Source organism: Oncorhynchus kisutch, linkage group LG7, assembly GCF_002021735.2.
Source record: "Oncorhynchus kisutch isolate 150728-3 linkage group LG7, Okis_V2, whole genome shotgun sequence".
Lineage (NCBI taxonomy): Eukaryota > Metazoa > Chordata > Actinopteri > Salmoniformes > Salmonidae > Oncorhynchus > Oncorhynchus kisutch.
In genome coordinates this window covers 44894607-44919878 of record NC_034180.2, presented here as the reverse complement: position 1 = coordinate 44919878, position 25272 = coordinate 44894607, and the positions used below count along the sequence as shown (strand labels likewise).

General features: G+C 42.0%; 1 protein-coding gene across 2 annotated transcripts in view; it reads left to right on the top strand.

Annotated features, from left to right (window-relative positions):
• Window positions 1–24037, top strand: part of LOC109893979 (doublecortin domain-containing protein 2) — a 42445-nt gene extending 18408 nt beyond the window's left edge. For both annotated transcript variants that reach the window (XM_031829161.1, XM_020487193.2), the window contains 7 exons: window positions 1939–2098; window positions 3698–3798; window positions 3949–4065; window positions 5303–5404; window positions 11646–11724; window positions 22580–22634; window positions 23902–24037. In XM_031829161.1, coding sequence (XP_031685021.1) covers window positions 1939–2098; window positions 3698–3798; window positions 3949–4065; window positions 5303–5404; window positions 11646–11724; window positions 22580–22596 — 576 coding nt within the window. In that variant the 3' untranslated portion in view covers window positions 22597–22634; window positions 23902–24037. The remainder of the gene's footprint in view (window positions 1–1938; window positions 2099–3697; window positions 3799–3948; window positions 4066–5302; window positions 5405–11645; window positions 11725–22579; window positions 22635–23901) is intronic.
• The last annotated feature ends 1235 nt before the right edge of the window (window positions 24038–25272 follow it).

The following is a 25272-nucleotide window of genomic DNA, read 5'->3' as shown; positions in this document are numbered from 1 at the left end:
AGCAGAGCGTCTCAGTCATTTAGTACTGTACAGGGGCAGAGTAGTTACTGAAGTCTGCACTGAAGACTCTGCTTGCATCATGTGGCATTGGCAGTACAGTGTGTCCCCGTTGGCAGCCTAGATGCTGAGCTTGTTGTCTATGTGTGATGATGACCAGAAAACAGGATTGGTTGGAAAAATGTATTTCCTGCATTGAGGTCCATTGAGCACAGTAACATAAGTGACGTCACACCGGCGCCAGTAGACGCAGTCACCTGGCCATATGAGAAGAACTCAGCGGACTACTGAGGGAGAGAGGAGCTAGAGTGCTCCGCTGACATCATCAGGTGACATCGTCACCCCTTTCCAACTGTATCGTTCCCATCCCATGTGACCTGATTCTGAGGAAGTGGTGATGCCCAGTGGGAAGCGTTACACCCTAGTCGCCTGCTGTTAATTTGTCTTCCCACTGAGGACCAGCCACTGGGAGTGGCTCTGGCTCTGATCCTATACGGTGGTTGGAGGTTGGCTGCTGCTGGCACTCTCTCATGCCGGCCCCCGCTATCATATCGTACTGTCCTCCCGTTGACTCCTACACTCTGCTTTTTGAGAGGGCCAGAGATTACACGCCAGCCGCCCTCTTGGGTCCTACTCAACATTGATTCCACACGACTCAGGTCTCGGCGGGGCCAGATAGACACTGTCGCCCCACAGGACATAGAAGATGTGTAATGCCAGCGGAAAAAGTAGCAGCAGCAATGACTTCAGCAGCTTTTTACATGGCTGAATTTTGCAGTTGTACTGTACTGTACTCCCAGAGCTCTTAACTGCACTGGAGTGCCCCTCCTCTCTGTCCTTGAGAAGGGCTCTTTTTCTGCTGATTTAAAGAATTAGCATTTTTCTCCACAAGGCTTTAAAGATTAAAGTGTTTACCTTTTTTTATATTTCAGATGGGTTGTAAGATTTGGTTGTGGTCTTTTCAATACAAGCTACAGTACATCACTCTTTGAACTTTCCTGCAGCAGTCTTCTCATGTTGTTTTATTTTTGTCTCTAGCCCACCAACAGCTGTATAAATTCAAAACAACATCAACACAAACTTGGCCTCTGCATTAAAGAAAGCAAACAAGTAGAAAAAACACAGCCGCGCTATTCCCCAAACCACATGTTAACAGGATGGCAAACACCATTGCCCGGAGTGTGTTGTTGTGTGGAAGCTTGAGCTCAGTACACTGGCCCTCCAACCAGCCTTGGGATCAGGCTGAACAAAAATAAATCTGAAAAAATGATGTCTGCTCTTCCTTTTCCTTTCAGAGGGAGACAGAGCTCACCTTGCTACCTACAAAGAGTCTGAGCAGCCTACTGTCTCAAGCATCACTCTGAACTCAGCTTCCCACTCACACCCCCCCCCTTTCTCTCCTCTGTCTCTCTCCCTCCCCCCGTACTTCCCTCCCTCCCTCTCCCACCCAGCTCCCCAGCCCTTTTTTTTAATCAATAACCGTCTGCCGTCTTCTCTAAGAATAAGTTATTCCCTGCAACTCCCTTTCCCTTTAAGCTTGTTGGGATTTTCATTGTTTGATCTGGCTTGATAAATAAGATGAATGCCGTTAGAAATTCATGGCTGCCCTGTTTCATCAATAAATTATTAGTTTGCTGTGCTCCCCAGTGATTGATAGGTTCTGCATGGGATGTATTGGAACCAAATGAATTCAATACAGTGGGAGTCACTGGGGAGCCACAAAGCATATCAGCTCATGAAACATTGAGGTCAATGGAAAATGTAAAAAACAAAGAGGGGAAGAAAGGAAAGGGGGTACAAGTTTTGTACTAAAGCACATTAGACATGTAACACAACATGTTTTAGCCTTTGAAAATAACAAGAAATAGATACATCTCAGTGTGAAAAAAAACTTCTATGGACTTCGGTTCAGATTCGATCCATGGTCTTTGCTTTGTGTAGTTTGCTCACACAGGCTCTGGAGATGACCTTGAGCACACAGCCAGGGGCCATCCCAAGAACGCCACAGAGTCTTACTTCTACGCCAAGCCAGAGAAGGAGAGAGAGACAGCCAAACAACAGAGGCAGGTGTCCAGACTCCCACTTCTTTACACAACGGGCGGTAAGTAGAGCATTTCCTATAGAAATGTCTTCCAATGTTTCATGTGTGTATCACTGTTTCGCTACGCTCCCCCTCTCTGTTCCTCGCTCTCTGTGATATCAATTGAACCTGTTGTTTTTGTTGAAGGGAAGATTTTCTTAGCACTCGGTGTGTGCATGTGTGGATACAGAGAAAGCAGAGGCATGTGGAAGTGTGAAGAGCTTTCTTTGAATTCCCAACCTGCTCTCCAAAATCGACTTCGTACATCAGGGGAACAGAACAGGTTTTCAGCCTTAGGAAGAATGTAACTCTTTACGCTGTGAATATTAAACCGAACGAAACTTCAAACACCATCCAGTGCTCTAAATCATAGATTCATTCAATCAGGCCATTTTGTTGAAAATGGATCCAGAAAAGCCTTGTTAACTATGCTAGGAAAAGAAAATGCTTCGTATTTTCTCTTGATGGGGGAATCAAAACAATCATAAGTTATTCATCACAATAATATAGCGGAGAGATCATAAAGCTGACAAAATCCTCTGTTAGATTGATGGTATTTAGCATTGCGGCAATTACACAGTCTGATTGTGATACGTAAGCTATACGATACATAGTAATTGCACCAGTGGCCTTAGACGCTCAACTGTTCAATAGTTATTATGCCGGTGTCTCTTTACAGTGTCCGGACCAGAGATATACCATGACATCATACAATGAGTAATTGCCACCGTTTTAGCATCCTGCCATCATTTCACATCACACATTACAGCTGAGCCAGCAGTATCCTATGTGATGGAGTTGAATTTCCTTTCCTCCAATCACGTTTGGGACAGCGCATTAGCGCCTGACTGGCTGTCTACATCCCCTGCAGACCTGGTTATGAGAGAGCTCCTCTCACACGTCTCTGGCCACTTTTTGGACACTTGATCATCCCCTGGGGGCAAGAACCCTCCTCCTCATTAACTCATTACTAATGGTTGAATAAAATCCATAGGCTTCCTCTTAACTACATCAATCTGGCCTCACACACAAAAGCATGCATGCATGCAAACACACACACACACATCACTCTTACCGCACAGGGACAATCAGGGCCTATCAGGCAGTGGCTCGGAGCACTGTTGGCAAGCATTCGCTGTCAATCGCAAGAGAGGAGGCAAAGCTTTCGGCAGCAGATTTTCATCACTGGCTTTTTTTCTGAACTTGATATGGAAGGATTGATCCCCGCTGCACTCTGTGAAATCCAACACCGTCACACCTTGCAACATGCTTCAATTTGGTGACGTCCTACTGTAGTTGGTGGCAACACACAGTTACTGAACAAAGTTCAAATGGCTCTTGGTCCATATGTTATTTTAAACACAGACACAATTATATTTATTTACTACCAAAGGACAATGTGGTGTGCATTACTCAAATGCATCAAGAGTCACTGTCAGAAACTGCTGTAGGAACATATCCTCACACAGGGAGGACAAACCTGTAGCGGAGAAGTCTTGGCTTACACTTGGCCTGCACTCTAAATTAATTAATTTTTTGACATGATCACTTCTGATGTGAAGGACAAATGGGAAAGAGAAGGAAAAAGAGGAGGTAATTGTGATCAATCACTTTTCTTAGAAGGCAGTGTGTTCCGTGCGAAAGACAAAAGAAGTGAAACTGTGGGAGCAGCTGAGGTCCAGGAAGATGGCAGAGTGATGGTGGACCTGCCAATTGACCAGGTAAAAAACAACCTTCATGATCTGCAATACCTGTAGCATATGCGTATGGCTAGTTGTAACTGACCATCAACAGACGACAAGACCAGTAATACAGATGTATGTTGAGCGGTAATTAGTTAAGACATGGTTCCCCTTCCTTTCCCTGCCCAGGTTGAGGCCAAGGTAGTCCCGGAGGAAGAGCAGTATGTCCGGAGGAATTCTAGGCCGGCCGGTGAGACCCAGAGTCCCTACAAAGCCTTCCTCCAAGGCTCTGATGCATCCAGGAAGGTCAGTGGACTGGACTGCCACGTGGACAGTGTATGGCATTTTGGAACGAAGGGAATTAATTCATGAATTAATGCATGGAATGGAATTGAAGAGGCAACTCCGGGATGCTGGCCTTCTAGGCAGAGTTGCAAAGAAAAAGCCATATCTCAGACTGGCCAATAAAAAGAAAGATTCAAATGGGCAAAAGAACAGACACTGGATGAAGGAACTGCCTAGAAGGCCAGCATCCCAGAGTCGCCTCTTCACTGTTGACGTTGAGACTGGACAGAGGAACTCTGCCTAGAAGGCCAGCATCCCAGAGTCGCCTCTTCACTGTTGACGTTGAGACTGGACAGAGGAACTCTGCCTAGAAGGCCAGCATCCCAGAGTCGCCTCTTCACTGTTGACGTTGAGACTGGACAGAGGAACTCTGCCTAGAAGGCCAGCATCCCAGAGTCGCCTCTTCACTGTTGACGTTGAGACTGGACAGAGGAACTCTGCCTAGAAGGCCAGCATCCCAGAGTCGCCTCTTCACTGTTGACGTTGAGATGGTTTTGCAGTTACTATTTAAGCTGCCAGTTCAGGACTTTTGAGCCGTTTGTTTCTCAAACAAGACACTCTAATGTACTTGTCCTCTTGCTCAGATGTGCACCGGGGCCTCCCACTCCTCTTTCTATTGGTTAGAGACAGTTTGCGCTGTTCTGTGCAGGTAGTAGTACATAGCATTGTACGAGAACTTAATTTCTTTAGAAAAAATAGGCTGACGAGTTTCAGAAGAAAGAGTCTCTGTTTCTGGCCATTTTGAGCTTGTAATCGAACCCACAAATGCTGATGCTCCAGATACTCAGCTAGTCTAAAGAAGGCCAGTTTTATTGCTTCCTTGATCAGAACAACAGTTTTCAGCTGTGCTAACATAATTGCAAAAAGGGCTTCCTAATGATCAATTAGCCTTTTAAAATGATAAACTTGGATTAGCTAGCACAATGTGCCTTTGGAACACAGGAGTGAGTGATGATTGCTGATATTGGGCCTCTGTACGCCTATGTAGATATTCCATAAAAAATCTGCCGTTTCCAGCTACAATAGTCATTTACAACATTAGCACTGTATTTCTGATCAATTTGATGTTGTTTTAATGGACCAAAAATGGGCTTTTCTCTCAGAAACAAGGACATTTCTAAGTGACCCCAAACTTTTGAATGGTAGTGTTGATAGGGGTTTAACAAGAGTTTTCTGTGTGTGTGTGTGTGTGTTCCAGGCCTCGGCCCCCTCGTCTGGTCGCGGGGAGTCAGGTAGAGGCACTGGTCTGACCAGCTCCAGAGACGGAGGACTAAAGTCGCCGCTGGAACCTGAGCCACAGGTACACACACAACACACACTGAGCTTATCTCCTGCTAGCAGAATGAACAGAGTGATGCCTACTAGACTGGGGAAATGCAGCGTTGGCCCATCTTATTATATAACTTGTGTTAGATCCTTGTCCCTCGCATATTCTAGTTATTATGTAGGTCATAAACAAAAGTTAGAGCGCTGTGTTTCTGCATGGATGTGTGGTTTAGTGTCGCATGGTATACCGGTAGCACGGTAATATCACGGTACCAAAACATTATGATACCAACATTTTTAAATGCCGTAGTACCGTTTCATTTGATATACAACCAACTTTTTCAGCCCTACCGATTTAAGAACCTGCTGGCGCCTGTTAGAAAATGTTTATGAAGTCAGTTTTGTTTATAGATTCAGTTGAATTGAAGCAACAGCCACTAACTAGTCTGTTGTATGAGCAGGTCTAATAATATCCACTTCACTTTCATGCGCACATCACGTGGCAACTGTAATCAACCAGCCCTCACTCACCTGCTTCTCTCAGCATCCCCTACCAGCCCAGCCCTCACTCACCTGCTTCCCTCAGCATCCCCTACCAGCCCAGCCCTCACTCACCTGCTTCCCTCAGCATCCCCTACCAGCCCTCACTCACCTGCTTCTCTCAGCATCCCCTACCAGCCCTCACTCACCTGCTTCTCTCAGCATCCCCTACCAGCCCTCACTCACCTGCTTCTCTCAGCATCCCCTACCAGCCCTCACTCACCTGCTTCCCTCAGCATCCCCTACCAGCCCTCACTCACCTGCTTCTCTCAGCATCCCCTACCAGCCCTTACTCACCTGCTTCCCTCAGCATCCCCTACCAGCCCTCACTCACCTGCTTCTCTCAGCATCTCCTACCAGCCCTCACTCACCTTCTTCTCTCAGCATCCCCTACCAGCCCTTACTCACCTGCTTCCCTCAGCATCCACTACCAGCCCTCACTCACCTGCTTCTCTCAGCATCCACACCAGCCCTCACTCACCTGCTTCTCTCAGCATCCACTACCAGCCCTCACTCACCTGCTTCTCTCAGCATCCACTACCAGCCCTCACTCACCTGCTTCTCTCAGCATCCACTACCAGCCCTCACTCACCTGCTTCTCTCAGCATCCCCTCAGAGAGGTTAAAACATGACCCATATTACCTGAGTGGCCTTCTTTTATTTTTATCGGGAGTCGCATGCATTTTATATAATTTCACAAACCATGTCGCAGGCTGTTTAAAACTAATCCTGGGTCGCTAATTATTGGTTGATAACAAACACCATTGTTCAGTCATGATACCTAGCTAGCTAACAACCTGGTAACTTGACAGTAGTTTTAGGCACATTTGATTTACACAGGAAGAAAGGAAAAGGGTCTGCTACTCATGAGATGTGCTTCAAAAGGTAGGATTCATATAGGCCTAATGTAAGACTAAACTATATCAAAATCTATTTATTCTGCTGCTCCTTCAATTCTGTTTGGTGCCCAACATTTTAAAAGTAGGGAGCAGTGTGTGTGTTTGTGGGAGAGAGAGATTGGTGTGTTTTCATGAGAATGAGGGAGACAGTGTGTCAATGTTGACTGGAGAGTAAAGGTTTCATGCAGTGTTTTCCCCTCACTGACAATGATATGCAGATCATTATGCATGTATATTGATCCTTCCAATCCTCCAGCCAAATTGTCCTTAGGGAGTTATTTAGTAGTTCAGTTTTTATTGTTATTCTTTTGTTTTTTTATCCTCTGATGTGTACAAAATTTGTTTTGTACTAAATATTTACGTTTTTATTTTCATTGTTTTTATTCGTTTTTTCCCTATGAAGTACATTGTGTTGCATTCCATGTCTGAAATGTGCTGTGAAATCACAGGTAGGCCTTTTCAAATATGAGAAAATCAGCCGTTATATGCAGTATTCCATTATACACCGAATAGTGTGAAGTTGAATTCAATGTGTTGTATACAGTGGGGCAAAAAAGTATTTAGTCAGCCACCAATTGTGCAAGTTCTCCCACTTAAAAATATGAGAGAGGCCTGTAATTTTCATCATAGGTACTCTTCAACTATGACAAACAAAATGAGGAAAAACAATCCAGAAAATCACATTGTAGGATTTTTAATGAATTTATTTGCAAATTATGGTGGAAAATAAGTATTTGGTCACCTAGAAACAAGCAAGATTTCTGGCTCTCACAGACCTGTAACTTCTTCTTTAAGAGGCTCCTCTGTCCTCCACTCGTTACCTGTATTAATGGCACCTGTTTGAACTTGTTATTAGTATAAAAGACACCTGTCCACAACCTCAAACAGTCACACTCCAAACTCCACTATGGCCAAGACCAAAGAGCTGTCAAAGGACACCAGAAACAAAATTGTAGACCTGCACCAGGCTGGGAAGACTGAACCTGCAATAGGTAAGCAGCTTGGTTTGAAGAAATCAACTGTGGGAGCAATTATTAGGAAATGGAAGACATACAAGACCACTGATAATCTCCCTCGATCTGGGGCTCCACGCTTTCTCACCCCGTGGGGTCAAAATGATCACAAGAACAGTGAGCAAAAATCCCAGAACCACACGGGTGGACCTAGTGAATGACCTGCAGAGAGCTGGGACCAAAGTAACACACTACGCCGCCAGGGACTCAAATCCTGCAGTGCCAGACGTGTCCCCCTGCTTAAGCCAGTACATGTCCAGGCCCGTCTGAAGTTTGCTAGAGAGCATTTGGATGATCCAGAAGAAGATTGGGAGAATGTCATATGGTCAGATGAAACCAAAATAAAACTTTTTGGTAAAAACTCAACTCGTCGTGTTTGAAGGACAAAGAATGCTGAGTTGCATCCAAAGAACACCATACCTACTATGAAGCATGGGGGTGGAAACATCATGCTTTGGGGCTGTTTTTCTGCAAAGGGACCAGGACGATCCGTGTAAAGGAAAGAATGAATGGGGCCATGTATTGTGAGATTTTGAGTGAAAACCTTCCATCAGCAAGGGCATTGAAGATGAAACGTGGTTGGGTCTTTCAGCATGACAATGATCCCAAACACACCGCCCGGGCAATGAATGAGTGGCTTCGTAAGAAGTATTTCAAGGTCCTGGAGTGGCCTAGCCAGTCTCCAGATCTCAACCCCATAGAAAATCTTTGGAGGGAGTTGAATGTCTGTGTTGCCCAGCAACAGCCCCAAAACATCACTGCTCTAGAGGAGATCTGCATGGAGGAATGGGCCAAAATACCAGCAACAGTGTGTGAAAACCTTGTGAAGACTTACAGAAAACGTTTGACCTCTGTGATTGCCAAAAAAGGGTATATAACAAAGTATTGAGAAACTTTTGTTATTGACCAAATACTTATTTTCCACCATAATTTGCAAATAAATTCATAAAAAATCCTACAATGTGATTTTCTGGATTTTTTTCTTCTCATTTTGTCTGTCATAGTTGAAGTGTACCTATGATGAAAATTACAGGCCTCTCTCATCTTTTTAAGTGGGAGAATTTGCACAATTGGTGGCTGACTAAATACTATTTTGCCCCACTGTAAGTGTGAATTTTGAAGAGTGTTTAGAAAACATGAGCAAACGTCCGGGGAACAGGGCGAACAGGATGCTAGGCCACAAAAACAAATTGACCACGGTATTGCGATACTACTCGGTATCGTGACACTTGGCCTGGTATCGTATTGTTTCTAGAAATTGTACTCATTTTAACACACGTGTTCTGGTCTTATAAACTTTAAAGGAATTAAAATGGGGAGCCTCATAACAGTGATGAACGTACACAATACTTGGGTGATATTACTATTCCATGTAATTGCATTCAGCTTTGGAAATGAGAAGATATTGAGTCTTATTTAGGCAATCAATAACAGTGAACATTTTGTTTAATGAAAACGATCATTTCAGCCTATTGTAATCACACTTTAGTGAGATGTTTTGGTGTGATGATGATTCTTGCAGTGGTATGCACATTTGTAATAAAGATATTCTTATCAAAATCATTATTGACTTCGGGGGAGTTATTACCCTGTTAAGGACCCTGTTAAAGATCACTAGCTTTATTCATTACTTATCGCATTTACTCATGAATGAATATTGCTGAATCAGAATGGCTATAGATTCTTGGAATGACCATTAGATAATGGGGAATAATGATATCTGGACTCAGCTAATTTGTGGCGTTATCTCACCACCACTGCACCAAACAACGTTTGACTTGACTTGCTGCAGCTGACACGAAGTCAGTCTAATTGTAATTGGGGTATTTACACTTCTGTCCAAAATTCAATAGATACATCTACAGTGAGTGGTTTGAAATAGGGTTGGATGAAATTCACTATAGCAGTAAAAAATATACTTTATTTTATTAGTGTTAGCACAGGGAATTGCTGCTTTAAAAGCAAGGTTTGACTTCATGAAGTTTATTGTCGTAATTAGAGAAAACCCGAAGCATATTAATGTCACCCCTGGTGAATATATTTAATGTGTTTTGTAGCTACATTTTATGGGCTGAGATTTTTATTGGAGATTATATTATCAATATTATTTATGGAAGCTTTGATAGCAGTCAAACTCAGAGCTGATATTCTGGCCAAACAACATTCATATTACTTACTTCTCTCCCTTTCTCTCTCCCAGTCTCCTTATGAAGATAAGCAGAGTGTTTCAGTCTGTCCTGCTTCTTCATCATCTAGTGTGAATGATAATAAAACACTATGGCTATGACTCATAGTTGAGCTGAGTTTGAAATAGATTACATCCCAGTCTGGCCACGCTTGTGAAATACCTCTCATGCCATATATATTGATGACCAAATTCAATTACATGATTGCATTCTCAGCCAAAACCTCTTCCCCCTCAGTTTAAATGATTCATTGCATTGGATTTAAATAGTGAATAGTTACAGTGGCAAGGTAGAGGTAATATTTGAAGGACCTCCGCTAGACAACATAAAGTGTTATTAGAATCAGCATGTTTGTCTGTCTGCCAAATGGTGACACACAATGTCTCTTGGGCATGACAACAGACTTCTGCAATAGACAGATGCGAAGGCCAGAACAGGGCAACAATCTTCTTTTTATTTTTTGTATTTAACTAGGCAAATTAGTTAAGAACCAATTCTTATTTACAATGACGGCCTAACTACTAAAGTAGTTTGTTCGTGTTTGAGAGCTTGAGCCAATCACAGACTGAGCCGACTGACTGATCTACAAATAATAACGAGCAGTTATTTCGAATCCAAGGTGATTTGTAGATCAGTCATTGTGCAGACGCCGACTGCAATGAAGTCGATCTCAAACATGATCATTGCGTTAAATTGACATGAGTTGTTTCCTGATGGGTCTTTTGGAACACCTTCAGTTGAACATACTGTCAAATGTGTTCTCTTTATTTATATACAGTTTTCCTTTAGCCTAGAAACGATGTAGAAATAGTTATGGTCCGCTGAATGTTCATGCATGTTGAACAAAGGTAGAGTTGAATGAGCTTGTGTAATTGTCTGTTTTTAACAATCGTTTGTTTGATTTAACGATATTGGCTGATTTATCAGCCGGTCAGCTAAGCATTCTTTCTTAATTAATATTGTTAGAAATGCCAATAGGACTAGGCATGTTTTATCAGTCGTCTTCCTCTTAAGAATTTTGTGATAAGAAATCAAATAGTTATCGATCTTGCCATCGACCTCCACTATTCTTTACCAATGCAATTCCTTTTCATTTGTCTTGTCCTGTTTTCCTGCCTACTATTCCCCTAGCTTCTTAGGTTCGCTATTTGTAAAGCTTCTCCTCTCATGCAAGGTCAACTATAATCAACCCCAGACAATGTCACTGGCTTCTGCAGCAACCAGGGTATTCCTTTGGGGCTCTTAGGGCCCGCTGCATTCTACCATTCAATTACTGTTCATTAGACAGTGTACAGCCATTAATCAAACTGAGATGTTCTGCTATTCTTCAAAGGGCCATTGAACCAGGGAGGAAAAACACTGGCTGTTTATCCTTGTTTCCTGTTCTGAGATACTGTAGGAGCACAAAGAAGACACTCTGGGATTCCCACTCGATATGTCTGTTTTAAACTTCTCCTCCACACTACAGTCTCGGAATGTTAGATTAATAAACAGAGAGTGCTAGAGATATACCGCAGTATTAGGAGTCAAATAGATGATTTGGAGTAGTAACTTGACAGATTTAGTGAATGCGGCCCGTATGCATTGAATCTGACTGGATATGATATGAGGAACTGATTTATGTGCCTGTGTTCCAGGAGACTAAAGAGGAGGTGGAGGCAGTGTCGTCCTCAAATCTGTGCGGAATACGGTCACGGATGTCCAAGTTCTTCAAGGGTAGGTTAATCAAAGCATAGTAGCACCACAAGCTAATCGCCCCACGTTTCCTCCACAACACAATTGAACATAATGCGACCATAAGAAACCATAGAGAGACAACGAATACTCTCAGAGTTACCCGGTTTCCCCGTTGTCATGTCACCTAATCCTCAACTGCAGCTCTGTACATCTGGGAGAGCTACCGTACTTTATGGTTACCTTGTGGTTGAGAGGTTGATTTTAGTATTAAAGTTGCACTCTACAGAAATCGCTCAGCAAATTCCTGTTTGCTAAAACTCTAATAGTTTGCCTAATTTCAGTTTGTGCCAAAATAAGCTAGTATTGTGCAGAGAATCATTTTATCATCTAAACTGCTGTGAAATATATTTTCCATAACCAAAAATGTTGTTGTTTCAGCTGTTTGAAGCTGGTATACAAAAGTAAAAGATGCAAAAACAAAACTTAAGTACGGGAAGCATAGAAATAGCACACATAGAACATACTTTTGCTCATGTAGTGTATGTGGACATGTGCTGATCGAAACATCTTCCAGAATCATGGGCGTTAATATGGAGTTGGTCCCCCCTTTGCTGCTATAACAGCCTCCACTCTTCTGGGAAGGCTTTCCACTAGATGTTTGAATGTTGCTGCAGGGACTTAATTCCATTCAGCCACAAGAGCATTAGTGATGTCGGGCACTGATGTTGGGCGATTAGGCCTGGCTCGCAGTCAGCAATCCAATTTATCCCAAAGGTGTTCGATGGGATTGATGTCAGGGCTCGTGCAGGCCAGTCAAGTTCTTCCACACCGATCTCGACAAACCATTTCTGTATGGAACTCGCTTTGTGCACGGGGCATTGTCCTACTGAAACAGGAAAGGGCCTTCTCCAAACTGTTGCCACAAAGTTGGAAGCACAGAATCTTTTATAATGTCATTGTATGCTGTAGCGTTAAGATTTCCCTTCACTTGAACTCAGAGGCATATACCGAACCAAGAAAAAAAAACACTAGACCATTATTTATCCTCCACCAATATTTACAGTTGGCACTATGCATTGGGGCAGGTAGCGTTCCCCTGGCATCCGCCAAACCCAGATTTGTCCGTCGGTCTGCCAAATGGTGAAGCATGATTCACACAAGAGAACGCATTTCCACTGCTCCAGAGTCCAATGGCGGCAAGCTTTACACCACGCTTGGCATTGCGCATGTTAATCTTAGACTTGTGTGCGGCTGCTCGGTCATGGAAACCTAACGGTATGGCAGAACGAGACCTGACGGTACCGTAACAGAACGAGACCTAACGGTACCACGGCAGAACGAGACCTAACGGTACCGTAACCGAACGAGACCTAACGGTACCACGGCAGAACGAGACCTAACGGTACCACGGCAGAACGAGACCTAACGATACCACGACAGAACGAGACCTAACGGTACCATGACAGAACATGAAACTCTCCTATGTCGGATGATGTGCCTCATTCCCAGTTAAAATAACTTTCTCTATTTGGCCACATAGGCTGTAGGAGCAAGACCGTTCAGTGGTCCAGATGTGTTCCAGCATTTGCCGTCCCGTGAGAATTCCTTAAGTGGCTAAAGGGAGAGAGAAAGTCTGGGTCCTTCGATGTGGTTATTTTCTGTCCCTGATCTGAGGTAGTACAGGTTGTCACGGGTACCAAGACCTTCACTACATCCTGTGTTGCTAACAGCAGGCGCCCATCTCACTCACATGTAGCCGCGCTGTCAGCACACAAGGCAATTTACAGAAGCAATCTCATCCCCATTCATCTCAAATGGTTTCTTTATATTCACGTTTGTTTTATATTGACTGGACTGGAGGTCTGGCATGATGAGAGAGATGGGAATTATGTCCTGTTAGGTTTGTCTCTCTGTTTGGAATGGAGATATTCCCGTTAGGGGTCCTTGGAATCGTGACTTCTCATCATTGGCATTGTGAACTCCAGACTCGTCCTTATTATACGTATGCACATTGCTGTTTATTGTCCTTATTTCTCAATGGGATGGAATGGTTCAGCTGTAGGCTACTGTATGCCCGATATTCACAACATCAACAGATCTGTTCAGTAGCTCTATGCCACAACCACTTCAGAGCTGAAGTGCAGTGAAGGGTCATTTTTTTAAATACAGGAAATACATGGGATCTACTGTAACAGTAAGGGAAATCCAACACTGCCTGACTGCTTTGTATCAAAAACTATACGTCTGTCTGTGCAAATATTTGTCCTCAATGGGAATTTTTCAGTTGGTAGAAATGGGTTGTTCTTGAATTGCGGTAGCATTTGGGCATGCCATTTTGGGAAAAATATACATATTTTTTCTCATTTTCTTTATTTAAATGTATTTGGGTACATCTTCCCATTCTACATCAACTAATATGGCATCTTAATGACTTTAAATAATGTTAACCATTATGATAACATTGTGCCACCAGTAGGTGTAACACGAATGATGGCAACACCTGAGAAATGTTTGGTTATTGAGGAGTTTCTTAAATGATGCTGAAATCATTAACCCTTTAAAAATTATTTACTAAATTTATATGATGAATCATTTTGCTCACAATGTAATTTCTGTTAATTTAAATGGACTAACAGCAAGTTACACCAAATTGTCAATGGACTCCTCAAACGTATGACATACTAAAAGGGTGTAATTACCTAATAATTTATTTAATATAGACTCCTTCCCCCTATTGTCACACCCTGGTCTGTTTCACCTGTCTTTGTGATTGTCTCCACCCCCCTCCAGGTGTCGCCCATCTTCCCCATTATCCCCTGTGTATTTATACCTGTGTTGTCTGTTTGTCTGTTGCCAGTTTGTCAAGTCAACCAGCGTTTTTGTTCTCAGCTCCTGCTTTTCCCAGTCTCTCTTTTTCTCGCCCTCCTGGTTTTGACCCTTGCCTGTCCTGACTCTGAGCCCGCCTGCCTGACCACTCTGCCTGCCCCTGACCCCAGGCCTAACAGCCAACCTGTACCTTTGCCCCACCTCTGGATTATTGACCTCTACCGACCCTGAGCCTGCCTGCCGTCTGGTACCATTGCCACACCTCTTGTTTACTGAACCCTGCCTGCCTTGACCTGTCCCTGTTGGATTATTAAACCATTGATTATTCGACGTGTCTACATCTGGGTCTTACCTTGATACTTGATACCTATAACAGTTTGCCACTGAAGGGAATGCTTAAGGTCCTTGTATATCTTTGTAATGAGTCATTTTCAAGTCGGTAACACCAATGACAAAACCGAGGGACAGACATACTAGTAAATACAGTGCCTTGCGAAAGTATTCGGCCCCCTTGAACTTTGCGACCTTTTGCCACATTTCAGGCTTCAAACATAAAGATATAAAACTGTATTTTTTTGTGAAGAATCAACAACAAGTGGGACACAATCATGAAGTGGAACGACATTTATTGGATATTTCAAACTTTTTTAACAAATCAAAAACTGAAAAATTGGGCGTGCAAAATTATTCAGCCCCCTTAAGTTAATACTTTGTAGCGCCACCTTTTGCTGCGATTACAGCTGTAAGTCGCTTGGGGTATGTCTCTATCAGTTTTGCACATCGAGAGACCGACATTTTTTCCCATTCCTCCTTGCAAAACAGCTCGAGCTCAGTGAGGTTGGATGGAGAGCATTTGTGAACAGCAGTTTTCAGTTCTTTCCACAGATTCTCGATTGGATTCAGGTCTGGACTTTGACTTGGCCATTCTAACACCTGGATATGTTTATTTTTGAACCATTCCATTGTAGATGTTGCTTTATGTTTTGGATCATTGTCTTGTTGGAAGACAAATCTCCGTCCCAGTCTCAGGTCTTTTGCAGACTCCATCAGGTTTTCTTCCAGAATGGTCCTGTATTTGGCTCCATCCATCTTCCCATCAATTTTAACCATCTTCCCTGTCCCTGCTGAAGAAAAGCAGGCCCATACCATGATGCTGCCACCACCATGTTTGACGTGGGGATGGTGTGTTCAGGGTGATGAGCTGTTGCTTTTATGCCAAACATAACGTTTTGCATTGTTGCCAAAAAGTTAAAATTTGGTTTCATCTGACCAGAGCACCTTCTTCCAAATGTTTGGTGTGTCTCCCAGGTGGCTTGTGGCAAACTTTAAACAACACTTTTTATGGATATCTTTAAGAAATGGCTTTCTTCTTGCCACTCTTCCATAAAGGCCAGATTTGTGCAATATACGACTGATTGTTGTCCTATGGACAGAGTCTCCCACCTCAGCTGTAGATCTCTGCAGTTCATCCAGAGTGATCATGGGCCTCTTGGCTGCATCTCTGAACAGTCTTCTCCTTGTATGAGCTGAAAGTTTAGAGGGACGGCCAGGTCTTGGTAGATTTGCAGTGGTCTGATACTCCTTCCATTTCAATATTATCGCTTGCACAGTGCTCCTTGGGATGTTTAAAGCTTGGGAAATCTTTTGTATCCAAATCCGGCTTTAAACTTCTTCACAACAGTATCTCGGACCTGCCTGGTGTGTTCCTTGTTCTTCATGATGCTCTCTGCGCTTTTAACGGACCTCTGAGACTATCACAGTGCAGGTGCATTTATACGGAGACTTGATTACACACAGGTGGATTGTATTTATCATCATTAGTCATTTAGGTCAACATTGGATCATTCAGAGATCCTCACTGAACTTCTGGAGAGAGTTTGCTGCACTGAAAGTAAAGGGGCTGAATAATTTTGCACGCCCAATTTTTCAGTTTTTGATTTGTTAAAAAAGTTTGAAATATCCAATAAATGTCGTTCCACTTCATGATTGTGTCCCACTTGTTGTTGATTCTTCACAAAAAAATACAGTTTTATATCTTTATGTTTGAAGCCTGAAATGTGGCAAAAGGTCGCAAAGTTCAAGGGGGCCGAATACTTTCGCAAGGCACTGTAAATAGAAAATATAGCCTTCTTTGTTAAGTGTTGGTCCCATGTTTAATGAGCTGAAATAAAAGATCCCTGAAATGTTCCATATGCACAAAAATCGTATTTCTCTCAGATTTTATGCGCACATTTGTTTACCCAGTGCCCTTCTCCAACTTGCTACTACGGAGGAGAGAACAGTGGAGACAGGAGAGACCAACTTTCAAGGAATACGTCTTTGCCCTCATCCGTCTGATGCATTCCACCCCTATGGTCCATCCCATGGACACAATGCTTAATGACAGGGTGGCGGATTGTGTTCCCTGATATGCATAAACCAACTGATTGACAGAGAGCGCCGGGCCCTCTCTATGCACTTATCTTCTCAACACACTGGAACATCCAGCTACTCCTCTGCGCGATATCAGAGAAGACCGTTGTCCCGGGAAACATCCTCGCATCTGCTGCACCAGTGCTGTCCCCTTAGTGTATCCCAAGTAACCGAGCAGTTTGTGTCACTTTATGCCTTGCTCTCCAAACCACCTAATGTGGCAGTCAGTGCATTCGTAAAGTATTCAGACCCCTTGACTTATTCCACGTTACGTTACAGCCTTATTCGAAAATTGATCATTTAATTTCCCCCCTCATCAATCTACACTTAATACCCCATAATGACAAAGCAAAAACTTAAAAAAAGGGTTATTTTGTAAAAATAACTGAAATATCACATTTACATAAGTATTCAGACCCTTTACTCAGTAATTTGTTGAAGCACCTTTGGCAGCGATTACAGCCTTGAGTCTTCTTGTGTATGACACTACAAGCTTGGCACAGGGGAGTTTCTCTCATTCTTCTCTGCAGATCCTCTCAAGCTTTGTCAGGTTGGATGGAGAGAGTCTTTGCACAGCTATTTTTACATCTCTAGGAGATATTTGATCGGGTTCAAGTCCCGGGCTCTGGCTGGGCCACTCAAGGACATTCAGAGTCTTGGCTGTGTGCTTAGGGTCGATGTCCTGTTGGAAAGTGAACCTTCGCCCCCCAGTCTGAGGTCTTGAGCACTCTAAAGCAGGTTTTCATCAAGGATCTCTCTGTACTTTGCTCCGTTCATCTTTCTTTGAAAAACATCCTCACAGCATGTTGCTGCCACCACCATGCTTCACCGTAGGAATGGTACCATGTTTCCTCCAGACGTGACGTTTGGCATTCAGGCCAAAGAGTTCAATCTTGGTTTCATTAGACCAGAGAATCTTGTTTCTCATGGTCTGAGAGTCTTTAGGTGCCTTTTGGCAAACTCCAAGCGGACTGTCATGTGCCTTTTACTGAGGAGTAGCTTCCGTTTGGCCACTCTACCATAAAGGCCTGATTGCTGGAGTGCTGCAGAGTTGGTTCTCCCATCTCCACAGAGGGACTTTTGTGCTCTGTCAGAGTGACCATCGGGTTCTTGGTCACCTCCTTGACCAAGGCCCTTCTCCCCCGATTGCTCAGTTTGGCCGGGCTGCCAGCTCTAGAAAGAGTCTTGGTGGTTCTAAACTTCTTCCATTTAAGAATGATGGAGGCCATTGTGTTCTTGGGGACCTTCAATGATGCAGAAATGGTTTGGTACCCTTCACAAGATCTGTGCCTCAACGCAATCCTGTCTCGGTGGTTTTTGATTTGGCTTGGTTTTTGCTCTGACATGCACTGTCAACTGTAGGACCTTATATAAACAGGTGTGTGCCAAATCATGTCCAAATAAATTGAGTTGACCACAGTTAGACTCCAATGAAGTTGTAGAAACATCTCAAGGATGATCAATGGAAACAGGATGCACCTGAGCTCAGAGCAAAGGTTCTGAATACTTATGTAAATAAGGTGTTACTGTTTTTATTTTTAATACATTACAATGTTTTCGCTTTCTCATTATGGGGTATTGTGTGTAGATTGATGAGAAATGTATTTAATAAATTTTATAGTAAGGCTTTTTAATGTAACAAAATATGGAAAAAGACAAGGGGTCTGAATACTTTCCAAATGCACTGTATGTGTTGTGTTAAGCACTGATTTGTATTTATTTAACCTTTATTTAACTAGGCAAGTCATAGTATCCACGATTAGTGTCATCGATTGGACATTATATTTTATTGATATGTTTTTTATCGGAAATTACTTTGTGATTTGATGGTTCTATTTCCGTATTTTGAGATGCTACTCGTTGAGATAAACGTCAGACTCAACAGGGAACAAGTGTTTGTTCTTTAAAAAACATAACCCTATGTAAATAGTTAATGGGTAGGCTACATGTTGATTATTTGTGTGTTTTTCAGGAGTTTTTATTTTTAAAGAGATCAGGGAAATGTTTTCCAGTTTACTCCATATTGGCTTAAATTCAGGTTTTTCGCTTCTCTCTAGAAAATCAGCTGTTATTAATTACTAGCAACGACATTATTTCTGTTGTCATTTGTCATTGTGTTTGTTTTTTTACTTTACTTGTATTTGTAACGGATGTCATCTGGAGATAGAGAGGAGGACCAAGGTGCAGCGTGGTAAGTGTTCATAAGTTTCATTTTAAGAAAGCACTGAACACTGAATCAATACAAAAATAACTAAATGAATGAACGAAACAGTCCTGTCTGGTGACATACACACGTAACACAAAGACAGAAAATAAGCACCCACAAAACCCAGGTGGAAAAAGGCTACCTAAGTATGATTCTCAATCAGAGACAACTAACGACACCTGCCTCTGATTGAGAACCATACTAGGCCGAACACAAAAACCAACATAGAAAAACAAACAGACTGCCCACCTCAACTCACGCCCTGACCATACAAAGACAAAACAAAGGAACTAAGGTCAGAACGTGACAGTATTGCTGTGTTATGTTGTATAATAATGTTGCATAATCACCTACCCCTGTAAAAACCATGGAAATTAAAAACAAAAAGTATGCCCATGCTCTACCAAGTTTTTCCAGCACACATCTCTGACCTATTACAGTAGCTATGTTGGACTATTACAACAATGTGTATGCAGTTTGCTTAGTATTCAAACAGCCTCATTCATACGCTTCAGTGGAATAATGGACTACATTGTCCTGCTATTAAAATCATGTGTATACTGTATATATCATTAGGCTGTATGTATTTTTACATAAAAGCCTATTGTAAATAAGTATTATTGTAGCCTCACCATCTTTATTGCAAAAATAAATACAAGTACACTCACCTGTAAGCTACATATTAATTTAACAGAGTTAATAAACTGCCCATTGATCAGCACAGCAATTGATAAAACAGGAACATGTTTACAGACCAAGTGTTTCTGAGCTTATGTAAATATTACATGGGTAAGCTAACGGTTACAGAAATCAGGAATGCAGACAGGCTCTATATACCTCTATATAAGAGTGACTGTGTCCAACCCACCAACACCTGGTGTTATGTTGGGCACCTACTGACCCAAAAAATATCAAATATACTGACATGTATTGCTAAATCAAAAGGTTTAAGGAAATAAAGGCAGGCACTACATTACTACAATATTAAAAAACATGATGGCCTTATAAGTATGAAGGTAAAGCTTGTTTTCATATATAGTGGGGCAAAAAAGTATTTAGTCAGCCACCAATTGTGCAAGTTCTCCCACTTAAAAAGATGAGAGGCCTGTAATTTTCATCATAGGTACATTTCAATAATCGAGGGAGATTATCAGTAGTCTTGTATGTCTTCCATTTCCTAATAATTGCTCCCACAGTTGATTTCTTCTAACCAAGCTGCTTACCTATTGCAGATTCAGTCTTCCCAGCCTGGTGCAGGTCTACAATTTTGTTTCTGGTGTCCTTTGACAGCTCTTTGGTCTTGGCCATAGTGGAGTTTGGAGTGTGACTGTTTGAGGATGTGGACAGGTGTCTTTTATACTGATAACAAGTTCAAACAGGTGCCATTAATACAGTGGAGGACAGAGGAGCCTCTTAAAGAAGAAGTTACAGGTCTGTGAGAGCCAGAAATCTTGCTTGTTTCTAGGTGACCAAATACTTATTTTCCACCATAATTTACAAATAAATTCATAAAAAATCCCACAATGTGATTTTCTGGATTGTTTTTCCTCATTTTGTTTGTCATAGTTGAAGTGTACCTATGATGAAAATTACAGGCCTCTCTCATCTTTTTAAGTGGGAGAACTTGCACAATTCGTGGCTTTTTTGCCCCACTGTAATAAAAAAGATATATATATTGAAAAAGGTAGCGGAATGAGATTGGTATGGTGCGTGAAGAATATGTGGGTGCACTTCCTCTAAGAGTCTGATTTCGGCTGTTTGAGAATGTTTGACTCCTAAGCAACCTGCATACCCATTGTTTTAAGTAATAGACCAGCATAGCTACTGTAGTAGGTCAAAGCTGTGTGCTGGAAAACTTTAAGTATTAGCGGATTAGGCATTGGGTTGTTCATGTGAATTTCCTATCTTTTTTGGCTTCAGTCAAATAGCTACTTCTTCTCACTTAAAACATTGTTTATTTTGTATTTTTTAAAATTATTATTACATTATTTTGTTCCATTTCTAATATAAAAAATAATATATAGATATCTCTAAATGCCTAAAACATGTCTTTACACATCACTACAGGGACAAGCCAATTTGCTTACCCCAAGTACTTTAAACAATGCATAAGCATACAATTTTGCAGTATAAAGGACTTACATTATGTTTTATCAATATAAGCCAAAACATGTACGATGTGTAACTCTGTACCGGCACCCCCCTGTATATATTGTTCTTTTTTGCTGCTGCTATTTAATTACTTGTTACTTTTATCTCTTATTCTTATCCGTATTTAAAAAAAAACTGCACTGTTGTTTAGAGGCTCGTAAGTAAGCATTTCACTGTATGTCACGCCCTGACCTTAGTTATCTTTGTTTTCTTTATTTTGGTTAGGTCAGGATGTGACAAGGTGGTTTGTTTAGTTTTTGTATTGTCTAGGGTTTATCGTATGTCTAGGTGTTTATGTCTATGGTTGCCTAGATTGGTTCTCAATCAGAGGCAGCTGTTTATCGTTGTCTCTGATTGGGGACCATATTTAGGTAGCCATATTCCTTTGGTATTTTGTGGGTTGTTATTCTATGTTTAGTTGCCTGTCTGCACTAGCCATATAGCTTCACGGTTCGTTTTGTATAGTTTTGTTCAGTGTTCGTTCTTTTCTTAAAAGAGTTATGTATGCTTACCACACTGCGCCTTGGTCTCCTCTATACGACGACCGTGACACTATAAGGTCTACACCTGTTGTATTCGGCGCATGTGACTAATAAGATTTGATTTGAACTATTTGTAATTTTAAAGTGTTTTTCATGGTTTCAAAGTCAAGGGACGCAAGTCCGCCGCAATTAAAGAATGACCCAAATAGGAAACTTTATTCAGTTCAGCAAATGTAAATATACCTTCAAAGTGCTTTTTCTTATTTGCTTCCGGGTTGGATTAGGTATATGGCCTCTACTAGTGCATTCTGTCCTGGGTTTCTGTGTGTAACAGTAGACACTACAGTGTTAATTTTGCTGGAGATTCTCCTTCAAAAGTTATTGGCAACATGAACAATGGTCTGTCTATGGATGGTGATTATTAGAGCTTCTGACAGAAGTTATAAAGCATTGTGATTGATTGACGATATGAGATGTGTGCAGTCATGGTATATTGTCTCCCTTGCATGCACACACTACATGCAGTTGTGTGTCACATAAGTTATTCCACACAACCAAATGAATGTGTAGTAAATCATTTGTCTGGACCCGTGAGTAGTCTCGAATGACGACCTTTACGCCTATTTCACTTTTACTCGTATTTATGTAAATCACATCGGTGTTCAGGGTGTCATATTCATCGAAGGTCATGATGGTACTGTTTATTTGAGACAAAAACATGTAGTTTTTTACAGTATAACATTTTACAGTATAAAAACTGGTTTTCTGTTAATTCTCCAATGATTGTAACAGTCCTTTTCCCTTTATTTTTCTACAGAAAAAAGAAAAAAGTGACCAGTTTCCAGACCAAAATGCCATTTATTCAGTCAGAGGTAGGTTGTGTGCTTATGTTGGCATTTTATATGTTATTAATTCCAGTCTGCATTACATTTACAGACATTGTTGGTGCCATTCATATGTAAAATATCCAGCGACTATATCAAATTGTTGTGAAGCCATTCCACAAAAGAGTTCATGTTATTTGTGACACACTGGTAATTGCATGTTCCATGGGTATTTGAACACACAGTCCATTTCACAACATGCTCATTCATCCAAGTTGAGTACTGGTCAGAGCAAATAATATCCCTATGGAATTGAATACTTCTTCCCATTCATCATATACATGGCATGAAAGGCCCTTCAATGCAGCTCCACTAGCAGTATGTTTTCAACATGGAAAAATAAAAAGTTCCAAAAACCGTGTGTGGAGAATTTGCCGTTGTGATGTGAGGAGGAGAGAGGGGATGTCTGCGTGTGACCTCAGCTACCATTGTGATGTGAGGAGGAGAGAGGGGATGTCTGCGTGTGACCTCAGCTACCATTGTGATGTGAGGAGGAGAGAGGGGATGTCTGCGTGTGACCTCAGCTACCATTGTGATGTGAGGAGGAGAGAGGGGATGTCTGCGTGTGACCTCAGCTACCATTGTGATGTGAGGAGGAGAGAGGGGATGTCTGCGTGTGACCTCAGCTACCATTGTGATGTGAGGAGGAGAGAGGGGATGTCTGCGTGTGACCTTAGCTACCATTGTGATGACGGGTCCCTGTGAAGTGCACCACTGGCCAGTTACACGTTAACCTTGATTGCCAGTTTGCTCTGTTCGCGGTCCGCTTTGAACCGCATCTCAAGATGAAAGCCAACCTTGTCCAGTGTGTCCATCCATTGTGTCTACTGTTATAGCTCTTTATTGCAAAAGAGCTGGCCCTCGTTCCCGCAGGAGGCTTTTTGCCTTTTGGTAAGCCATCATTGTAAATAAGAATTTGTTCTTAACTGACTTGCCTAGTTAAATAAAGATTCAATAACATAAAAATAAATAAATAAATGGTCTCCAGGTGCCATCAAGGGCCTTCAAGACTTTAGCTACCATGCTGCGATGAGCATTATGTATCATGTATCATACAATGAATCTCCGACGTCAGCCCCATCTCTGTTCCTTCATTTTAATTGAATGCCATTTTATTTTTTTTCTCCTGTTGACAGACTGTGGTAAACCTATTGTAACAACGTATGGCTTGGTTGTGTTTTTGGATGCACTTTGATGTGGGTGGATCCTGTGGTTCTGAATGTATCAGTTCTCTGTTTTCTCTTGCCCTATACAGAATTCTAAGAGCCAGAATCAGAAAGTCCTGTAGTAACAGGAGCGGTCGAGGACAGCGTACCCCTTACGAGACCCCCACGTACGAGATTAAAAAGTGTTTTAAACCAAATAAAAATGTTTGTGTCTTGACAGCCCCACCGTGGATATATAAGGCCTCTTATTCCACAGACTGTATTGCATAATTATGTATGGTCTATGAATATTGCATGACGCCTCACACTGAGCGCATGGTAAAATGCCTAATTGCAGAGTTTAATTATTAAGAAGCAAAGGTCCTTGGCGGGTTACACAGAAGCACTTTTGATCAATTATTTTTGGTGTTTTTTCTGATTAATTATTTTTGGGCTGGTGCCTCAGCAGGCCTAGTGGACAGTGTAACCGCTCTTGAGAGAGACTTAGCCTCCTGTGAAGAGGAATTACTATGCTGATTAAAATCCGGTGGAATCAACTAAAAACTAATGATATTGAAGTGGTCGAGGGGATCAAGCAAATTTCATTCCTCTCAGTCAAGGCTAGTAAAATACAGAGGCACCTTGATGGGGAGAATAAGAGCTGCTGGTATTGACCCTCAGGGCACTGGTTTAATTTGTCCATGTAACATGAGAGGGAGATAGAAACGGTGGTGTTTGCCTGAGTGCAGAGTAACCTACACTGAGTGCACAAAACATTAAGAACACCTTCCTAATATTGAGTAGCACTTCCCCTTTTGACCTCAGAACAGCCTCAATTTGTCGGGGCAAATGGACTCTACAAGGTGTCGAAATCGTTCCACAGGCATGCTGGCCCATGTGGACTCCAGTGCTTCCCACAGTTGGGTCAAGTTGGCTGGATGTCCTTTGGTTGGACCATTCTTGACACTCCTGGCACCTACTACCATACCCCGTTCAAAGGCACTTAAATCTTTTGTCTTGGCAGTTCACCCTCTGAATGGCACATATACATAATCCATGTCTCAAGGCTTAAACAAAACTGTTCAATATGTTTCCTCCCCTTCATCTACACTGACTGATGGTGGATGTAATTAGTGACATCATCAAGGGATCATAGACTGACCAGGTGAATCCAGGTGAATGCTATGTCATGGAGTGAGCAGGTGTTCATAATATTTTGTACACCCCTGTGTATGTTGTAAATATGTATTTCCTGACACTGTCCTGAGCAATACTTAGCGGACAGAGAAAGGAAACCACCTTAGAGCAGTTTTCCAACACCAATGTGGAAAAAGCTATAGATTATATCTACACATCAAATGAAGACTCCTGTGGTAATTTTGTATTTTGTACTGACTTACACTATTTCCCGCCCCAAATGAATAACATGCTGTGCATGGGTTGTTCTATTCCTTATGTCCTCAGTGGTTGGAGGTAAGGCA